This window comes from Vitis vinifera, chromosome 13 (assembly GCF_030704535.1).
Source record: "Vitis vinifera cultivar Pinot Noir 40024 chromosome 13, ASM3070453v1".
Taxonomy (NCBI): Eukaryota; Viridiplantae; Streptophyta; class Magnoliopsida; order Vitales; family Vitaceae; genus Vitis; species Vitis vinifera.
Window position 1 is genome coordinate 8,002,134 of NC_081817.1, and position 15,298 is coordinate 8,017,431.

The 15,298-nt window shown below is 36.9% G+C and overlaps 1 protein-coding gene across 2 annotated transcripts; it reads left to right on the forward strand.

Moving 5' to 3' along the window:
- Positions 1-664: 664 nt before the first annotated feature.
- LOC100260933 (uridylate kinase PUMPKIN, chloroplastic) lies at positions 665-13,934 on the forward strand. Of its 2 annotated transcripts, none has more exons than XM_059742078.1 (7): positions 665-1,705; positions 5,445-5,577; positions 5,734-5,796; positions 5,880-5,971; positions 12,447-12,682; positions 12,998-13,168; positions 13,284-13,934. In XM_059742078.1, the coding sequence occupies exons 1-7, from the start codon at positions 975-977 to the stop codon at positions 13,379-13,381; spliced, it is 1,524 nt and encodes a 507-aa protein (XP_059598061.1). In that variant the 5' UTR covers positions 665-974; the 3' UTR covers positions 13,382-13,934. The 2 variants fall into 2 exon arrangements, with proteins under 2 accessions (XP_059598061.1, XP_002268973.1); XM_002268937.4 differs by having other exon boundaries at positions 666-1,705; positions 5,734-5,787.
- Positions 13,935-15,298: the final 1,364 nt, after the last annotated feature.

Below are 15,298 nucleotides of genomic sequence, written 5' to 3' on the forward strand. Positions count from 1 at the left end.
AAAACTCTAAAAAATTATATAAGATGTAAAAATATTCATTTTAAAGTTTTTTTTTTTTTAAATTGATATGTATATAATTTGTCATATTTAATAATAATATCATCTATATTGATAAAATTTTATAAGTGGACATTTATTATTAAATTATATTATATATTATTTTGTAATAATATTATGATAACATGTCTAATTTTAAAATATATTTAATATTAAAATTATGATTCATTTTAATTTAAATGTAGTTAATAATATCAAATAAATAATAATATATGTATAATTTTAAAATTTTTATATTTAATAAATATATAAATTATGTAAAAAAGACCTATTAAAAATTATGTTTTTATATATTTAGTAATAAATTAAATTAAATGTAAAAACAAAATACTTTGAATTAATTTATTTAATAAAAAAAGCGGTAAAATATGAAATATCAATAAATATTCGAAAATATCATTGAAATACAAAAAAAGAATTGAAAAATCAATAAAATATTGATTCATAAATGTATTTCCCTAAATTCCATATCGGGATCCATTGGATATATCTATGGGTAATATATTCAGATATATGAGGATTTACGGGCAATATATTTAGACATCTGTGAACCTTCCGCAGCTCATATATTTTGAAATCTTAAAATTATTGACTTGTCATTAATATTTATGTAAAATTACTTGAGAGTCCCGTTAATGACGTGGAGCTTCATGCTTAGCCTAATTGCCAAGTTTCAAACCCAATTAGCCGTTTGGAACATGCATAACGACGCGTTTCAAAAGGCTTGACGGAAGCGTTACATTTCGTAACGATACGGTCACGGCAAACATACACCGTCTAGATTTATAACGCAAAGGCCAAACGATCCGTCACCAGAGCTTAACGTCGTCTAATCCTCACTTCTCCCTCTCTGTCCTTCTCTGGTTGGAAACCCTAACCCTAACCCTAGTCTTAACCTTAGCTTTAATCCCTCTGTCATGGCATCATGCAATGACGACTTCCCTCTAATTGAAGATGATGGCCCCCACCACGCGCTCACACACCACCACCATCATCATCACCAGCAGCAGCAGCACCAGGTGTTTCCCAGTGCCAGCACCGAGAAAGTCTCCGGCGCCGGAGATTCCGACGCCGACGCCGATTCCGGAGGCGCCGCTTTCTACTCTCAGGCCCACGACGTCAACCCCTTTGCCGTTGTCGCTGCCGCCGAGGAGTCCGATCCGGCCAAGTCCGGTGCCTCAACTCCGAATGGTAAGCGGAATCCTTACTACTACAAGAAATTAAAGCCCAGCGGTGCCTCTGAGTCCGGCAGCGGGGAGTACCGAGTGGATTACCGGAAAGACCGGGAGGAGTGGAGCGACTCAGCCATTTCGTGTCTCCTGGAGGCCTATACGGAGAAGTTTACGCAGCTGAATCGGGGGAATCTTCGGGGTAGGGATTGGGAGGAGGTTGCAGAGATTGTTAGTGAGAGGTGTGATAAGCAAAAATCATGTAAGAGTGTGGAACAATGCAAAAACAAGATCGATAACTTAAAGAAGAGGTACAAGGTAGAATTGCAGAGGATGAATAGTGGGGGTTTGCCGGTGAGTCACTGGCATTGGTTCAAGAAGATTGAGGCCATTGTTGGGAATTCTCCATCGTTTAAGACTGGTTCAGATGAGGATAGGTCTGGTGGAGCTTCGTCTTATATGCTCAGGCAATCAAAGAGGTACAAGGCCTCTTTTTTAGTCCATTACTTATATATATATATTTTGATAGGATAGTCCATTACTTATATTCTCTCTTGTTTTAAGGTAAATTGGGTGCTGAATTATGCCCTTTTTTTATTTTTATTTTTTTATGAAATTACAATATGAAGTAACTCTGCAGTTTGCTGAATGAAAGTGAGATGACCCTGGTGGTGCCTTGGCTTATATGCTTAGGTATCAGGGACACACATATGCTGAATGGTATATATCTGACTGTTAACTGTAAATGTATCATGATTGTTGTTATTTTCTTTTAAGTCTATGGTTGTTTGTTTAGTATTAATATTTGACATTTTAAGCTCAACTATTTGGTGGCTTGTGCAATATGCCTACACTATGGTTTTTGAAAGTATAATTCTGAAGTGTGTTGATCATGTGGCTTGCAAACCTCCCTCAACTTTGTGGGCCTAAAATGGGTGCTTGAGTGGAAGCTGTGGTGAATCTGTGAATTTGCTTGATATACCTTTCCACCTTGAACTCTGGTGTGAATTCCATGTTAATTGAAGCCCCTATCAAGGAAGGGTGTGTTCCCTGCTAAATGGGCATCTATATGGATGCATGTGGCTGCTTCCTAATGCTAGGATATAAATCTATATGAGAAGAAACTATAATTGAGTATATAAAAGAGAAACATGATACTCCTACTAAGATGGCGAAGAGTCAGCAAACTACATCCTTATCCACTCTTTGAAGGTTTGGATCCTTTGGAACCTCCTACTTCCTTTTCTGAGCCGTAGTTGGTGTTTCCAAGAACCATTTGAGAGTGGGTTTGAGTTGGCATGGTAAGGGTGTAAGCAGCACAAAAGGGTGTGGAGATTGGTCCCTATTGGTTTGTTTGGGTGCACTTGAGAGTGAATGCTGTGACAAAATCTTCAGAGAGGAGGAGAGTGCGCTGACCAAGCAATGTAAGGGTTTTTCCTAAAAAGTCTCTTTGATTGATCTAGGATTTGCTAGAGGTTTGAAATGTCGGTTTTTTATTTTGTTGATGGGTTGGGTTAGTGCTAGATTTGGAAGCCCTTTATTTTTTGTTGCCTTTTCTTTTCCACTCATTAGTGCTCCCTGTATACTTCTTATCTGTATGGTGTGCCTAACTGCACTTTTATTTATTTCTATATCATTTGCCTATCAGGAAAAAGTAAATAGAAGAAAGAAAGGAAACTCCCTGCAGAAAACCCAAGAATCAGTCCACCAAAACTCAAGGGGTCATGTGATCCCATTGAAACCAACTAGAGAAGACCTTCTCTTTCAGCCAATCTATCAGCTTCTTGACTTGCCAATCTAGATTTTCACAAGAAAGAGCATCTGAACACCCTAACAAGCTGCATAATTTTTGTATGTTATAGAATTCTTCTTCCCTACAAGACTGATGGCTTTTATTATGAAGGGAAGCACTTACACAATTTTGAAAAATCCATGTCCATGGATGATTTGATTTTGTAAACCAATAAAATTTCCTTCTGTCAAGAATCCTGTGCCTTCTTAATAAATAAACAAATAAATGCTTGAATTAGGGTTCCTCAATTCTCCAAATTTATGGTTGAAACTGTTTCCAGAAGGCATTAGTTCATAATAAATCACAGAAGAAGTATATGGAGAAGTATTAGATTACCCTAGATTTAACAGATTTGCAAATTGCAACCAACAGAGGAACATTTAAAATGTCATCCTACCCCTTTTGTTTCTAGGGTAACTCATTGGTCAACTCATGGGCACATTGGTCAACTCATTTAAAAGTTGGGTTTGGACTTTTTATTGGGCTTGTGAATGTTGGGCCAATTATGTAAGTTTTGAAAAAAAAAAAAAAAAAAGAGAAGAAAGTTTCCAACTAATAAGGTAGTCAGGGACTGGTTAGCTACCAAATAAGGGACAGGCTTGTTGCCTTGTTTTTTGTTCTTTTGTTCCCTGGTATACTCCGTGTATACTCTTTAGCCTCTTTGGCTTTTAATGAAATTTTCCTTTACCTATCAAAAAAAAAAAAACTAATAAGCTAGTCAGGCCGGCATACCGATTTAGCCGTTGGACTACTAGGTGGACCGGTTCAACTCAATCCCCGCCTAATTAAGTAAATCAAATACGATTAAGGTTTGGTTGACAGTCTGATCAGACGAACTGGCCGATCCAGTCTAGTTTTTAAAATATTGAGGAAAACAATGTTCCTCTCTTCTTCTTCCTTTCCTTATTTGTACCAATTAGGTAAAGTGACTTTCTTGGCCACATGGAACATGATGATGTTAGCACTCCACTAGCAATCCCTATTTAAGAGGAAAATGAAATTGAAAAATTAAAGTAAAAATTCTATTCCTAGGAACAGGAAACTTGAGCAATATTAGTGTTGTTCCAATTATGTAAACATGTGCAAAATTGTTTAGGTATGTTTTTTTCAACCCCAGTTTTAGGTATCAAGGGTTTTTTTTTTTTTTTTTGATAGGTAAAATTGAATTAAATTAAAAAGCCAAAAAACGCAACACTAAGTACATAGGAAGTATACAATTGAGCACCATGTAGAAACAAGAAAACCCTCCCCTTACAAGCATCCTAACTAATCGATGAAATCAATCATAAACAAGGAATCAACCCTTAGACCTCCTTTGGTCCAAATTAAAAAATTACACAAAAAAGAGAACTTTAACACTTGATCTGAAAGCTCAACATTTTCGAAAACCCTTTTATTTCTCTCTTTCCAAACAGTCCAAAATGGGCTAAGAGGAGCGACATTCCATGCTTTCTTTCTCTTCTTTCCAACAAAATGACCATGCCAACCTAGGAGCATTTCTTTGACTGAGGAATGCACCACCCAAACCACTCCAAACAAGGAGAATACCAACTGCCATAACAAACTTGCTTTGGAGCAATGAAGAAGAATGTGATCACAGGACTCCTCCTCACCTTTGCAAAGAAAACATCTGTTCACCAACGACCACCCTCTCTCCTCTTCAACTTATCCAATGTATGAATCCCTCTCCAAGCTGCTTCTCACACAAAACAAGCTTACTCTTGTCAAAGCCCAAGAATTCCAAAACTTAGTTGTCAAGTTGTGTGCATGTTTGCAGAAGTCCCTATTATGTCAGTTTTAATTCCCTTTTTCCCTAACCTTTGAAAGGATTAACATATGCAATGGAATATGGTAGATTGTCGGATGGATCACCTTGGACTTTATCTGGACTCTTTAATATTTATTGGGCTTGTCTGTAATTATACTATACTGTTCAGAACATCTATAATTTGCACTTGTTTTGGAATTTAACCCAATATTTTGTGGCATGATCAGTAGTAGACGACAACCCTACTCCATATTGAAGCACGTAGTGGAAGATACCCTCCCTTCCAGGAGGCTTTGTAACATGTTTGTTTCATGTTGATTGATCAATTTGTACCTTGACCTGTTATTTCAATTTTATATTTGGGTTTTTTAGATACTGTTTGTGTTGAGCCATCTTCATGTCTTTTCATAATAATACTTAAAGCTGTGGGTGCTACTTCTTATGATGATTTTTCATTTCTAATTAATTGATTTTTCATGAAAAGAATTATGTTTTAATGGTTAACTGCCACTTGTTTCCTTGATATTCATTTGACAATAAAATGACTAATATTTTTTAATTTTCCAATTGTGGATCTATTGTTGGTATGAATCGTATGATGGTGTTAAAAGACCTTGGTATCCTCTGATCAAATGTTTGATGTATTATGACTTGGCAGATATGCACCTAGCACTGTTACTTTTGCAAACAACATGAAACCCAAAACATTGTCAAATCCAAAATGGCGGAGGGTGGTGTTTAAAATTAGTGGTGCTGCGTTAGCTGGAAACTGTCAGAACATTGATCCCAAGGTGCTAGTTTTCCCTATTAAATAATTTATTCTATTACTCAGGTTTGTTATAGGTGGATTATTAATTAATATTTCAACCCAACCTTCTGTATTGCATTCTACTGTATGATAATCTGGGGAGGATTCTACAAGCTGAGATGCCTTTTTCTAATGTTAGGTGGCAATGCAGATTGCTAGGGAGGTGACAACAGCTTGCCGCCTTGGTGTCGAGGTGTTGCTTGTACTGTTGTCTCTTACAGCACTACCTGTTTCTAGTTGTTTTCATTTGCATCTTAAGATGATTATTTTTACATGATTTCACAGGTGGCAATTGTTGTTGGAGGTCGTAACTTCTTTTGTGGGGACTCATGGGTATCTGCTACTGGTCTAGATAGACCTACAGCATACCAAATTGGGTAATGATCCCACCAATTAATGGCCATTGTGATATTTTTCTCTAGGGTCTGGCTCATTCCTGCAAGTTCTGTGTTTAATATTATTAAATCGAAGCTTGTAAGGAGGTCATAGGAGAGAGAGAGAGAGAGAGAGAGAGAGAGAGAGAGAGAGTAACAGGCATTGAGATATGTTCATGATGATTAAGTAATTGTAGGTCATTGAGGCAAGCTAATAAACCCATATTATATAAGGGCAGTCCTTGGGGTCACATTAGATTGTCCACCTTTTCCTTGATTTTCCTATGTGTGGTTGTGGGAGGTCTAGGGTCGAGTACACACACACACACACACACACACACATATATATATATATTGTATATTTGTATGCATGTGCATGTATGTTTCCTTCAAAAAAAAAATAAAAATACATGATCTCATGGCTTTTACATATTTGGAGAATTTTCATTGACATTTTGTGGTATAAAAGGAAATACTATGGGGTTTCATTTTGCAACAATATGACACATGGGTTATTGTGTTCTTTCTTTCCTTACTATTTTGCATTTGTACCTCAAGGCGGTTGTTAGTGTTAATTGCCTAAGGCTATACATTATTTTCAATATGATTGTTGAAAAGCATAAATACGGTTGTACTCGGAAAATTTAGAAGGGGTTGGTTAGAACTAAGAGGCCTTCCTTTTCATTTGTGGGATGAGGATCAGCTGAGATACATTCTGAAGAAGTAGGAGAAGGTAACGAAGGTGGCACGGGACTCTTTGAAGCTTGTAGACTTGTCGAAGGTAAAGTTGTGGGTGGAGATGCTTCCAAATGTCGTGCTACCTGCGCTGCTAGAGGTGGAAGATGGGGCCTGGTCATTCACGGTTGCAGTTTCAGTCATCGGAGAAGTTGAAGAAGATGACCTTTTCAGGTCTGAGTCAACTCGTAGCAAGGACGAGTTGATGTCTACGGGAGGTTGCATCTCTCAGAGGCCAAAGGATGCTGAGGGGCTACGTGCTATTACTAGGGATAATGAGTGCTATAGTTGGAGGCCTCTTCCTCGTTCCCGTTCTCGTTTTTCAAGTTCAAATTTGGCTTCCAAAACGGAGAAAGGCTGGAGAGGGAGTCTCTTAGGCCCAATGGTGGGAAGCAATATCGGGCCCACAAAGCCAAATGCTTTGTTAAAAGCCTGATTTGTTAGGGCCCAGTTTGGGGTGAAAATTTTTGGGCCTCCTATTGGTCCAGCCCACAAAACAGAAGCAAGGTCTTCTAAGGGCGGCCCTATAGTGCTTTCGTTGTCAAAGCTCCAGTGCTCAAAATCTTCTGCAAAGGAGGTTCTGTCGATTGTACACTCTCAAGAGTTGTCAAAGTTAAAAGGCCCCTCAGTCTCTGCAAGGCACAAAGCAAGAAGCTGGCCTCCGAGCCTAAAGGTGTCGCCTTTTGCACCGAAACGTAAACTAGATGGGGGTGTTTTAGCGGAAGCAAATCTAGACATTTTTCGGGGTAGTTCAGTCTTCAATCAAGGCGTTTCTTCTTCTGTTCCAGAAATTTCCAAAGATTTCACCGTGGAGATAGAGGGAGACGAAGGGCTTTCGCGTTGCAGTTTGGCAAACAAGGTGTGCCTTCCTCTCTTAGCTTCCTTTGAGAAGGGCCATCCTTTGGTTGGGGCTTTTGTTCCAAAATCTTTTCCCATCTCCTCTGTTTCTGCTTTTCACTCTTTTCGGTGTCAGCCCATTTCTTCGATTCCGTTGGAGTCAAACTTTGTTTCTCAGGTTGTTCCCTTTTCGAATTTTCCTGGTGATGAGTGTAGTCGTCTTGTTAGCGTGTCCACTTCGAAAGGTGTGGCGTTCCCCTTAGAAGCCTCTAACCAAAGTTTTAAAGGTTGTTCTTTCCTTAGGGAACCACTTAGTAGCCCAGAGGAGCTTTGCATCTCAGGAAGGGTTTCGTCCCCAGAGCCAGAACCTCCCACCCTCCCGTTGGAAGGTTTTCAGATTGAGGGCCTCACGCCTAGGAAGATGGTCAAGGTTCAGTTGGTTTTGGAGAGTTAGAGGATTAGAATTGTCAGAGATAATGGAAAAGGTGCGGAAGTAGAGAGTAAGAGTACTCTTTCTGCGGAAAAGGTCTATTTCAGAAGGAAGAGAAAAACTGTTTGTGGAATCCAGGGAGAGGCTTAGGTCTGGTTGCAGTTTGTGCTGGGTTTTTTTTGTTTACATGAAGATCTTAAGTTGGAATACAAGAGGGTTAGGTTCCAAGAAGAAAAGGAGGATTGTCAGGAATTTTTTAAGTTCTCAAAATCCAGATGTTGTGATGCTTTAGGAAACAAAGAGAGAAATTTGGGATAGGAGGTTTGTGAGTAGTGTTTGGAAAGGTAGAAGCATGGGGCTTCAGGGGGGATTGTGATTATGTGGGATTCAAATAAGTTAAAGTGTACGGGTCTTTCTCTGTAATTGTGAAGCTTAATTCTGGTGAGGAACTTTTTGGTTAACTTCAGTGTATGGCCCGAATAAGCCTTTGTGGAGAAGGGATTTTTTTGGTTGGAGCTTCAAGACCTGTATGGTCTAACTTTCCCAATGTGGTGTATAGGAGGGGATTTTAATGTAATTAGGAGGATCTCTAAGAAACTAGGTGATTCTAGGTTAACATTCAACATGAGGTGTTTTGACGAGTTTATAAGGGAGAGTGGTTTGTTGGATCCCCCTCTAAGAAATGCGGCTTTTACTTGGTCAAACATGCAAGTTGATCCTATTTGCAAGAGGTTGGATAGGTTTTTGTTTTCTTCTGAGTGGGATTCTTTTTTCTCTCAAAGTCTTCAAGAGGCGCTTCCTAGATAGACCTCAGATCATAGCCCAATTTGTTTGGAAACTAATCCTTTAAAATGGGGTCTAACTCCTTTCAGGTTTGAGAATATGTGGTTGCTCCATCCTAAGTTTAAGGAGAATTTTAGAGATTGGTGGCAAGAGTGTATGGTTGAAGGTTGGGAAAGTCACAAGTTCATGAGGAAATTAAAGTTTGTTAAATCAAAGTTGAAAGACTGGAATAAAGTGGCCTTTGGAGATTTAAGAGAAAGGAAAAATCTCATTCTTTCGAACTTAGGTAGAATTGATCTAATTGAACAAGAAGGGAATTTGAATCTTGATTTGTTATCAGAAAGGACCTTAAGAAGAAGGAAGTTAGAGGATTTGTTATTAAAGGAAGAGGTTCATTGGAGACAAAAATCTAGGGTCAAGTGGATAAAAGAAGGGGATTGCAATTCTAAGTTCTTTCATAGAATGGCCAATGGAAGACAAAGCAGGAAGTTCATTAAGTCTTTGATATCTGAGGGGGGGGGGGGGGGGTGACTTTAAGCAACATTGAGGTTATCTTTGAGGAGATTTTAAATTTCTTTGGGAAACTCTATTCCAAACCCGAAGGTGCTTCTTGGAGGGTTGAAGGGTTAGATTGGGTCCCTATTTCTAGAGAGAGTGCGGCTTGGCTGGATAGACCTTTTATTGAAGAGGAGGTACGATTGGCAGTTTTCCAATTGAATAAGGAAAAGGCCCTTGGTCCTGATGGTTTTACTATTGCAGTGTATCAAGATTGTTGGAATGTGATAAAAGAGAACCTCATGAGGGTGTTTCTAGAGTTCCACACCAATGGGATAATAAATCAAAGTACAAATGCGATCTTCATTGCTCTAGTGCCTAAGAAAAGCTAAACTTTTAAAATTTCAAATTATAAACCTATTAGCTTGGTTACAAGTTTATATAAGATAATTGCTAAGATTTTATTAGGGTGTTTACGCAAAGTCCTCCATGAAACAATCTTTGGCTCTCAAGGAGCCTTTGTTGAAGGGAGACACATTCTGGATGCTGTGTTGATAGCTAATGAAGTGGTGGATGAGAAAAGAAGGTCAGGGGAGGAAGGGGTGGTTTTCAAAATCGATTTTGAAAAGGCCTATGATTATGTGGATTGGGGCTTTTTAGATCATGTGCTAGAAAGGAAGGAGTTCAGCCCGAAATGGAGATCTTGGATAAGGGGTTGTTTGTCTTCATCAAGTTTTGCAATCTTAGTTAATGGGAATGCAAAGGGTTAGGTTAAGGCCTTTAGAGGTTTGAGACAAGGAGACCCCCTTTTTCCTTTCCTTTTTACTTTAGTAGCTAATGTTCTAGGTAAGTTGATGATCAAAGCAGAGGAAACTGGGCTAACTGAGGGTTTCTTTGTGGGGAGGGACAGGACTAGAGTGTCTTTGCTACAATTTGTAGATGACACCATCTTTTTCTCTAAAGCCTCTTTGGAACATCTTCAAAACCTCAAGATTATCCTTTGGTTTTTGGGCAAGTATAAGGATTAAAAATCAACTTAGAAAAAAGCACCATTTCAGGTATTAATACAAGGCAGGAGTTGTTGTCTAGTTTGGCCTCGGTTTTTGGTTGCAGAGTGTCAGAGTGGCCTTTGTATTATTTAGGTTTTCCATTGGGAGGGAATCCAAAGACAATAGACTTTTGGGATCCGGTGGTTGAGAGAATTTCGAGGAGGCTGGATGGTTGGAAAAAGGCCTTTTTGTCTTTGGGAGGGAGGATTACTTTAATTCAGTCAAGTTTGTCTCACATCCCTAGCTACTTCCTCTCCCTCTTCAAAATCCCAGTATCAATAGCCTCAAAGATTGAGAAGCTGCAAAGGGATTTTCTTTGGTTTGGGGTGGGGGAAGGGAAGAAAGATCATCTTATCAGATGGGATGTTGTTTGTAGGCCAAATGAGTTGAGAGGTTTAGGTTTCGGGAAGACTTCTTTGAGAAATATTGCTCTCTTAGGGAAATGGCTCTGGAGGTTCCTTAGAGAAAGAAATGGTCTTTGGCATAAGGTTATTGCGAGTATTTATGGGACACATCCTAATGGATGGGACGCCGACATGGTGGTTAAATGGTCACATAGGTGTCCTTGGAAGGCTATTGCTCAAGTTTTCCAGGAATCCCCTTTTGTCCGCCTAGTGGTGGGGAATGGGGAGAGAATACGTTTTTGGAAAGATCTTTGGTGGGATAAGCAAACTTTGTGCTCTCGATTTGCTAATCTTTATAGAGTTATTTTTGTGAAAAACCTCACTGTCTCAAATGTCCTTAGCAATTCCTTTCCACTGTCTTGGAATTCTAATTTTTGTCGCAATCTTACTGATACAGAAATTGATCTCCTTTAGATTAATGTCCTCCCTTAGTTCAGTGTTTTTCTCTCCTTCTTTGGCAGATTCAAGAGCTTGGTCTTTGCCATCATCAAGCTTGTTTTCAGTGAAATCTTTTTTCTTGGCCTTGTCAAAATTCTCAAATCCTACTTTGTTCCTTCCGGCCAAGTTTTTGTGGAGTTCAAAAGCCCCCTCAAAGGTTAAGGCCCTCGCTTGGTTAGTAGTACATGGGAAGGTAAACACCAATGACAAGTTGCAATTGAGAAGACCCTACAAATCCCTTTGTCCTCAATGGTGCATTCTGTGCAAAGGAAATGGAGAATCGATCGACCACCGTTTTCTTCATTGTCCTGTTACCATTGGACTTTGGCACAAGCTGTTCAATCTAGCAGGTTTGGCTTGGGTCCCTCCAAGGAGTATTGTGGACATGATGGTTATTGCTTTTAAAGGTTTGGGGAATTCATTAAGAGGCAAGACACTTTGGCAAATCGCTTGCCTTACTTTGTTATGGATGGTGTGGCAAGAGAGAAACAATAGGATTTTTTAGGATAAGGGGAGAATGGAAGAGATGTTATGGGACTTGCTTCTTTTCTATTCCTCTCTTTGGGCCTCTTGTACTGTAGCTTTTAGTGGAGTTCCTCTTAGTGTTTTACAACTCAACTGGATTGTGGTTTGCACTTCAAAAGTTTGAGAGTGTTGGGGTTTTTTTTTGTTTTTAGTTTTCTAAAGTTGGGTGTTTTCTCTTTTGTTCAGTTTTTGTTTTTGTGGGAAGGACCTCTCATCCTTCTCTTGTTTTCTTCTCTTTCTCTTGTATCTTTTCTTCTTTTAATATAAATTTCTTCGTTTCTGATCAAAAAAAAAAAAAAAGCATAGCTTTTACTAACAAAATTTATTGTTAAGTGACCAGTATCTTGTTTTTCATATTAATTTCTGAGAATTTTTTTCCAATTGTTATATGATACTTATTTCTCTGAAATCCATTATTATATTCTTTTGTTTTGATAACAAAACATTGGCAAAATTAGAAAAATTGTAAGTTGTAGTGGCTATTACAGCATAACATCCTTGTTTTACCTTTATCACTAAAAGAAAAAAGAAGGAAAAAAAGAAAGAAAACTGTCATCCTGTACCTTCCATGAGATAAAAAGCAACAATGTTATGAGTGTTGGGTATATGATGTCAGTGTATCCTTGTCAGATGATTTGTTTCTTCATGAATCCTTGGTGGTTTGTGACCTGTCCTTAAAACATCCATTTATATCATAAAATTTATAGATGAAATACTTAGCTTCTCATAATCTTTGGCGGTATCATCTGTGCTCATCATGTGGTAACTTGATTTTTTATCAGCATGATGGCAACTGTTATGAACTCCATATTGCTTCAATCAGCTTTAGAGAAGTTAGGTGTTCAGACGCGTGTGCAAAGTGCATTTCCAACACCAGAGGTTGCAGAACCATATAGCAGGCAACGGGCCATTAGGCATCTTGAGAAAGGAAGAGTAGTCATATTTGGCGGCATTGGTGCAGGCACTGGAAATCCTCTCTTCACCACTGATACAGCAGCAGCTCTGAGAGCTTCTGAGAGTATGACTATAATGTCCTGTTTTTAGCATGAGAATTTCCATTTTTAATTAGCTTAAGATTATTATGAAGATTTTATCCTCTATTTGAAATCCTCATTTTGCCGCCCTCACACACTCAGGCGACATCTGGACCTGTACATATTGAGATAAGATAGAACCTAATTGTTGGAACTTAGTGAAATGAGAACTAATGTAGGTGACAGAAATCTTCTGACATCCTACCATCCTAACATTTTCATTTTCATATTTAACAATAAATTTACCGATCTTTGGAAGGAAATTTTAACCTGGTATACTTGTTTTTCTATTTTGCTAGTTAATGCGGATGCAGTCCTTAAAGGTACAAATGTAAACGGAATCTATGATTGCCATTCTGCTAATGACAATGTGGTGCTGGATCACCTCTCCTTCAGAGAGGTGGCTTCGAGAGGCATTTCCTCCATGGACATGATGGCAATAACATATTGTGAAGAGAATGGAATTCCTGGTTGGTTTAATCGGCTAATCTTGTTTCTGGTTTACTGTTGGTATATTAAACCCTTAAGATTTTTTTTCCTTGTTTCTTTTGCCTAAAGTTATATACATCTCAATGATATTTGTAGTTGTGATCTTTAACCTGCTTGAGCCGGGGAACATTTCAAGAGCCTTATGTGGAGACCAAGTTGGCACCTTGATGGATCAAGCAGGAAGAATTAGTTGATGCATATAGATATGGCCTCTGGTGGATCGATGCATGCTTTCATACGCATATTCTCCTCCCTTTTTTCTATGTATATTCCTCTTTCTAGGTAGTTGTGGTCTTTAACCCCTTCTACCTGAGATGCTGCAACTGTTACATGGAGTCAGAAGTTGGAACTTTGATTGATCAATTGAGAAGGAGAAGTTCGTGAATATGGAACCTTACCCGATTTGTTGTTTCTATTTTATTCCATGGAAACACCATCAGTCTGCTCTCCAAACTTCAATCACAAGACAAGCAGCAAAAAAATATCAGCAAGGGAGTGCATTTGATTTAGAGGTGCCTGTTATAGACAGAGAATGTGGAAGGTTCTCTTATGTATGTTCTTCCAATTTGACATGTACTGTTAATACATGGCTAATAAATGCTTCAATTGTTGTTGTAAATGAAGCTTCTTGTTCATAGATACTAGAACCTCATTTTATTTCCTCCCCCTCTTGTTTCTCTACATTTCTGTACATTTTGGACTTGTATTTTTTCAGGTCATAATATTGTATACTATAATTTTAGATCATGTTTGATTGGCTGGCAAATTGATGCTATCTCTATAGAAAAATTTATGAATTTTAAATACTTTAATCATCAATATTATTAACTTAGAAATAAAAAATTACTTTCTAGGTTTTTAAAAGAGAAAATGATACTAACTTCCATATAAAATGATTGAACTCTTTGAGACTTACTTTAGAAAGATAATAATTTTAAAAAACCGTTTAAAACATTGGAGCGTGATTAAAAATGGGTTTTCTATTTTTAAAAACAAAAAAATTATTTTTAAAAATTTATAAAATTGTTTGGTTGTTAGTCTTTATTTCCAATTTTTAAAAATAAAATGGAATAAAGAAAAGTTTTAAATAATAAATAAAATTTGTTTTTACCCCATTTTTATAAAAAAATAAATGGGAAACAAAAAGAATTTTTTAAAAAAAATCATAAAAAAACAAATAAAATTGAATATTCTATCATTTTTATTCTCTCTACTATCAACTATCAATACTAAAAATCTTCAATTATATTCTTCCTTTAAATTATAGGTGGTTTTATAAATTTCTTTGAACTTCCCTAGAATTTTTCATTAAACAAATAAATTCCAAATCAAATTACACTTCATACAAAAAAATTATTATTTTCAAAAATAAATTATAATTCAAAAATCAATTTAATTAGTACTAAAAAGTCATAAAATTCAATAACATTTGAAAGTTATAGATCAAAATTTATTTTAAATGACTTGGTTAGTTTCTTCTTTACATATAACATATATTTTCAAAAAAAATTCTTAAGCAAATAAATTCCAAATTAAGCAAGATTTAATATGTTGGATTAATTAATGAATCTAGTAATTTTTAAAAATAACTTAAAACTTAAATAATGTTTTAATTAATACTAGAAATCTATGAATAAAAATTGGTCTAGAATGGCTTTACTTTTTATATATAAAATCACTATTTTCTTTTTCTTTTTCTTTTTTTCACTAGGAAAGTGAACTTCAAATTAAATCAGACTTAATGCGTTTCATTCACTAATGAGTTTAGTATTTTTTTTAAAAGAACTTAAAACTTAAGTAGTAAACCCATTAATATAATAAATTTATGGACAAAAATTAGTTTAGTGTGACTCTATTTTTTTTCACCAAACAAATAAACTTCAAATTATGACTAATGCTTTGGATTAATTAACAAGTCTAATAATTTTAAAAGAATAATTTGAAACTCAAATAATAAATCCATTAATTCTACTTATAGTTATATTGTAGACCCTCATTTGGGGCTCATTCTCTTGCATTTCTATAGGTTTTTGTTTTGCTAGGTATAGGGCTCTCAAGGAGCCATGTGCTGCCTCCCGTTTGGCTGCTATAGAATCAGATGGTGCTTTTTG